The following is a 6,431-nucleotide window of genomic DNA, read 5'->3' as shown; positions in this document are numbered from 1 at the left end:
ATTTAGAGCAAGAGTGAAGGAGTTTCTCTTTTGAGAAAAAAAAAAGAATAAAAAGAAAAAAAACACAAAGCTACCTTTCTTCCCTTTCCTCCCTTCCCTTTTCCTTTTCTCCTCTCTTTTTTCCCTTCTTTTTTTCTTTTAGGGGACGTTTTGGGGGGGCCACCGCCCCCACTGGCTACGCGCCTGTACTGATTATCCAAGCGTGAAGACTATGTACCACATAAATATGGTATTAAATTATTTGGGAGAAGATACACTTTCCAGCCATAATGATTATGCATTTATGCCTTTTTTTAATATTAAATTGGGGATTGTGAGGTGTCAAGTTTTTGTTATTCACAAGAACATTAACAGGATATAAACAAGAAACGTACATGTAGGCCTACCCTTATCTGAGTCAAATTTCTGAATAAATGTGGTCCCAAATAAGTGTAGATTTAACTAATAATGATAAATAAGCTATTAAAATGTCAAATCAAAGCCAATATTTCATAATAAAATTTCCCTATTAAACTTCCAGTTCAAGTCGTACCATAGTATCCAGTACCCTTTTCTTGTAATTTCTGTCTTTTTACGTATTGGTCTATTTTGAAGAAAAAAAAACATCTACCCAAGTCTAGGCTGCTGAGAGTACAACATCAGGTCTGGGCTTCAGGCTTTATGTGAGTAATAGTTATAGTTTGAACCCTCGTGAACTGACTAGCAAAGATAACATTTTTTAAGACAATATAAAACCTATTTAGCTCGAAGTAAAGCAATAGACACTAGTAGGCAGCAATAAATTCCTTGATCAAAGGTGTGACATAAAATGAGAGGCCAATATTGACCATCAATTTATTCCACTATTAAAATAAATTAATAACATAATATATGGAGCAAAATAAACACTTTGAGTAGGGAGGAAATGTAAATATACCATTAAAAATAAAATTTTGAACAAATGGGGGTTGAAGGGTAATGCCCCAGCACCCACCCCCATGGAAAGAACAACAGATGAACATATTAATTATGCAAGGATGCCATTTAAATTTATTTCAAAATTAAAGAGAAGAAAAACAATGAGAATGAACCCTCATGTACAGAAATAAGTATTTGATTGTTGAATTTACGTGAAAAACATCTAGGAGTTGTACTTAATATGTATGTGGCTCAATGCAACACAAAACAAGAAATCTAATTTTAATCATCCTTTACTTCAAAGGCAAAAGTCAGTTTATTTTGTTTTGTAAGAGAAAGAAAAATACAACCATTTATTTCTAAACAAATGTGTAAAAGTGAATCTGCTCTCAATCACCGCTTTGGTCCACTAAATAGGGTGTGATAAAATAGAATGATGATTTTTTTTCAAGGATTTTTTTTCTTCAACATTTCCAAAAGTGAAGCAATCTCAGTCAACGTTTCAGTCAATTTGGTTGACATAGAACAGAACAGAATAGAATAGAAGCACTCCTGTTATGTAATCAATGCAAGGGAAAGCAATCGTGGGTGGATGGATGTTACATACATGAATAATGCCATCAAATCTTTGTTTAAGCACATTGCATAATAGTTTTTGCAGAGTCAGATCCACATACATAGGCCTACTGTACTGTTTGTAGGTTTGGAGCATGGAGCTATTCTCCATGGTTTGAGGTACATGTAGTTCAAACCATGAGCTAAAACAGATGTCCAAACTATGACACATACATGTACTCATGATACTCTCACAGCACCCTGAAAGCTGCAATAAAACCCTGTAATATAATTTACTATTTGGTTCAATACCCAAATATATAGATATTGTAATCTAAAATGAACATTTCTAAGCAGTAAAACAGTAAATTAGGCCCTACCGTCCTACATCTAATTTTCCCTCGATCTTTATACATGGAATATATGGAAGGGTATATGAACTGTTGCCCCCCCCCCCCCCCCAACAAAAAAAAAAAAAAAGTGTTATTCACTATTCAAATTTATTACAAATGTAAGTCCTAAATGTAATGGGCAATATGAAATAAAATGTAGCCCTATTTAAATTTTAATGGATATATTTTGTAATTTGACGAGTAAATCAATTTTTATTGGGCAACTGATGGCAATCAAAGTACATGTACTGTAAAATTCAGTGTGTATTTCTTCTTTTATAAAGTACAAAAAAACAATTACTTCAAGCACAGATTGGAATGAAAATGTCATAGAAGAATCTGTTTGTATCTTACTAATATACGCAATCACTAAATCCGTAAAATATTGAAGTTTAAATTGCCTTTTTTTTTTTTAATAAAAATAAAAAAATCCAGAGAGGGTGCTAAATAATTTCAAATGTAAAATTGAAATTTTCATTAAGAATGTTTAAAAATTAAAGGTCACGAGTCCACTCTGGAAAATCAAAATGAAACTAATACGGTACATATAAATCACATATTAAACATTTACCAAATCTTTATACAAGCTTCAATGTACCAAAACTATTTTATAGTTTCATTTTAAAGCTACTTAAATTTTGACAGGAGGCCAATGTGTCTTTTGAGAGAGGCAGCTTTTCTTTTTGAACTTGTATTAAGAAAGCTTTTAAGAACAAAATAACAAATGACCAACTATCTATGTCCCATTCACTCATTAATACAATCATTGAAAAACTCCTGTATCATGTAGCCTACATACAAGAATGGGTGACTATTTGCATTTAAGATAACATAAATCAATTTCCAATCTACCTTTCTCGTCGTGATCAGCTTCTGAAATGCAGGATCTACAAAAAAATACAAAGTAACAAAACATTAATGATCAAATTGATCAATGATGGTACAATGTTTCAAACATTCACAATTCCTTTAATTTTGTTTATTCTATAAAAGTAATTCATCGGTATATAATACATAGGGATGGAGGTCTAAATGTTTTGTGTCAATATCGTATTATAACTACAAGCTACATGTACAAGTAAAGCCTAGTCACATTACTCACTATTCCCAATTAATATTTATTCCTTGGGTCAAAATTAGGTAAAATACATACAGATTAACTGAATATAGATCAAGAAAATTAGGACCCAAAATGGTTACAATATTCAATAAACAGTAATATTGTGGTGGTTGTGGCGGTGGTAGTGGTAGTGGTAAAAAGAGGAGGAAGAAGAAAAATACAAATGGTAATAATAATGAAGTTCATGATGAAAATGAGGTCAAAATGCTGATGATATTATGGTGGTGATAATGATGACAGGAATAGGGATTAGGATGATAATGATGACACCAAATTATAATGATAATTATGACAAATATAAATGCTAAGACATGTATGCAGGTCTGCATGTATGGTAATGATAGCTGCACCTACACTATGATGAAGAGGATTATGATAAAGATGATAATAATGTTGATGACGATGATGACGATGAGGATGATGATGATGATAAAGAAGATTACAGCTACTATCCTTATAAGTCATAATGATAGTGATGATAATAGTGATAATGGTGGTGGTGGTGGCGGTGATGATGATGATGATGATGATGATGATATTGATGACTGATGATGATGACAGATGATCTTTTGGCACACTTACTCCATCTCTGCATCTACAGCCTGATTGTGAGGGATATCTTCTTCGACGCTGTAATCCAAGATGGCTCCTACCCCATAGCGATTCAAACGTTCAACTTTTGGTTTGATCGATGGCTGATCTTCCCCCGCTACAAAATGGCCGTAGAAGGTTGCCTTCATCAATGCTTCAAATAAACGCTTTCCAAGAATCTTCCTGGAGAAATCCAGTAACTGTAAAAATTGAAATATTCTTAAATTGAATTTCTTTTCTACAGTGTTAATGATCACATGTAGGCCTACAGCAATATATCAAATTATGCTTCAATTTATTTTATAATTTGTCACCTGTTTGCCACTCTACATGTTACATGGGTACTGCCTATCAACATAGTCAAGCAGCACAACCAGTTTATCTGGTCATAAATGCAATTTTCAAGTAGGCCTGATACTAGTGAAACAGCAAGATACATATTAAAATGTAGTCAATCAAGCCCCTACCTCTATCCCAATCTCCCAGTTCCAAGCAAACAAGATGTAGTTATTCAACCCAAAAATGAAATGCAACAAGAAATTAGTTACATTCATAAAAGAATATAACATGACCAATCCAGATTGATCTTTATAACAGACCTATGAAGATATGACAAACAGGGAATTGACTAAATTCATGCCTAGAGTCCAGAACAGGGTAGGGCTCAGTTAAATTGATGATCAATTACGTAATTAATTACATTTTTGAAATAATTGTATTAGGTTTGAAAGGGAAAGTAATTGTAATTGTATTTTGAAATAAAAAATGTAATTGACTTCAATTACTGTCAAATACTTTTAATTACATTCAATTACTTTACAATAAATTCACTTAATTTATTATTGAATTTCATGACAATTTTCATGTCAACTGATTCAGCATCAAAGAGATTAACAGACAGAATCCCTTTTCTTTAACCTTCATCTTGTCAGTTTCTCTGTAATTTAGAATTATGTTGAAATAGGTGGCACCAACCCTGTCCCAGAATCAACTAGATTCTATATCAAACCAAATCCATGTGACGCGTTTATGCCCTTAGATAGAATTTAGACCCTACCTAGTATACCTACCTGTTTATTGTATTTAACAAGAAAGTCAAACTGACAAAGTTTGAGAACCATGATTGATCGTAATAATTCCAGAGTTGTCTTGCTGCTGTATGCAATTTCAGGTTGTGAAAATGACAGATCTAAACCCGTCATGCCCGTTCTGGTTTCAGGCGCAGGAGACAATCTTTTACTTCCAGCATCTTCATGATCTTGGACTTGGTCCACAACTTCCACATTGTGATTATTAGTCTGACTCTGAACATTCTGAGGCTTTGTCGCTGCTGCTGCAGCAGTTTTGAATCTCACTCCCATTCCATTGCACAACACACGATGACCTTCTAGTTCTACATTTAATTGCACACGATTTTTGTTGATGAAGAGGAGACCGTTTCTTGCTCTTGAGAGAATGGCTAGTCGATACGCCATTTTGGGAAGATCGAGCCGTTAATTTACTGATAGTGATACTGGTTTGCCGGTACAGTGCACTCACACAAGCATGCGAGGTTATTAGTACTTTTTCAAGACTGATCCACCGGTACCGCACAGGTACTGTAGTTAGAAAATAATAATTCCGCTCGGGTTCTAAGTTACTCAAAATCCTCCGGCGCCGGCTCCGTAACTCCGTCAATCGTGATTAACACATCCTACCAATTTTTTGTATTGTAAACTCTATGTTTGTTAGATCACTGCCACTGACATGACTGATAATATGTTGACTAAACGACGCCTTTGCTATTGAGATGCGATCCCGGACGCGATCTTGGTACGAATGAAAAACAGATGATGGGATATCCCAGCAGTGGAAAAAATCGACGTGAGCACGATAATGGACCATGTTTACAATAGTCTAGACCCGCGCAATCAATTGGCACTGGTGACGTCACAAGTCCTGTTTTGCAATGAGTTGAGTGTGTAGTCTATTTTACACACCGGGAGTGTTCAGATTTAGCACTAAATATTGATTTGTAAGAGTTCTAGCATTCTAAATCATATATTAAAAAATTGCGACAAATATTTTTTAGTTCCCAACATATTGTTGAATTAAACCACGACTTACATTTTATGTTAAAGTTTTTTTGTTTTCCAATAATGAAAAAAAAAGACTTGCAACTTATACTGATTTTTCATCGATTGCTCTGATTGGTCGAACGGGTGGGTGTGTCGAAGGCTCGCACTGTTCGACGATGAAACAGCTGGGATTTTTGCCTTGAAAGAGTTTAAATTATCAAGTGGGCAGATGCCCCTTTTTCTAAAACGATGTTAGATTTTTTTCTCGCGTTAACTTGGTCTCCAAAATATCTTGGTCTTGAAAACTGCTAAAAAGACCTAGTGGTTGATATTTTTGTCCGGCAATAAATTCTGATAAACTCCGTTTATTTACAGATAAGATTTTGTTAACTTACAGATAAGATTAATAGATAACTTTGTTTACCAATGTGCATAATCAGATTAAAATTGTTGGCTTGTATGTAAAGTAGTACAGTTATCGATCGAGTAAGATACGTCACTAAATATATCACTTTACTGTCTTTACACATTTTCTGATAATGGATCACACATAGCGTATTTAAGGGCGTGGTGCCCCCCCCCCCCCCCTAGAATTTTGATGACCATCGATTTATCATAAATTTATCATTAATTTTATTGGAATGTGTTTCAAAGATGGTGACCTTTGACGTTTTCCTTTTTTTCAGTTGTCGGAAACGGTTTGTCCCTCCTGACGAAGTTTGCCATGCAGGTACGCCGCTGCATGCTATCTAGGCTAAGAAAAAAAGTCAAAGCTCATCATCATAGGATCAATATCCGGGGTTGTTATTTTTTTAAGCA

The 6,431-nt window shown here is 34.3% G+C and overlaps 1 protein-coding gene across 1 annotated transcript; it reads right to left on the bottom strand.

Moving 5' to 3' along the window:
* Nucleotides 1-799: 799 nt before the first annotated feature.
* Nucleotides 800-5,454, bottom strand: LOC135157194 (proline dehydrogenase 1, mitochondrial-like). The gene is made up of 3 exons (XM_064112077.1): nt 4,626-5,454; nt 3,547-3,755; nt 800-2,731 (listed from the first exon to the last, which is right to left on the bottom strand). Exons 1-3 carry the CDS (start codon nt 5,028-5,030, stop codon nt 2,656-2,658), a joined length of 690 nt encoding a protein of 229 aa, XP_063968147.1. The 5' UTR covers nt 5,031-5,454; the 3' UTR covers nt 800-2,655.
* Nucleotides 5,455-6,431: the final 977 nt, after the last annotated feature.

The sequence above is a fragment of the Lytechinus pictus genome, chromosome 2 (genome assembly GCF_037042905.1).
Source record: "Lytechinus pictus isolate F3 Inbred chromosome 2, Lp3.0, whole genome shotgun sequence".
NCBI lineage: Eukaryota > Metazoa > Echinodermata > Echinoidea > Temnopleuroida > Toxopneustidae > Lytechinus > Lytechinus pictus.
The sequence above is the reverse complement of the archived record's forward strand: the minus strand, read 5'-3'. Positions and strand labels throughout refer to the sequence as shown.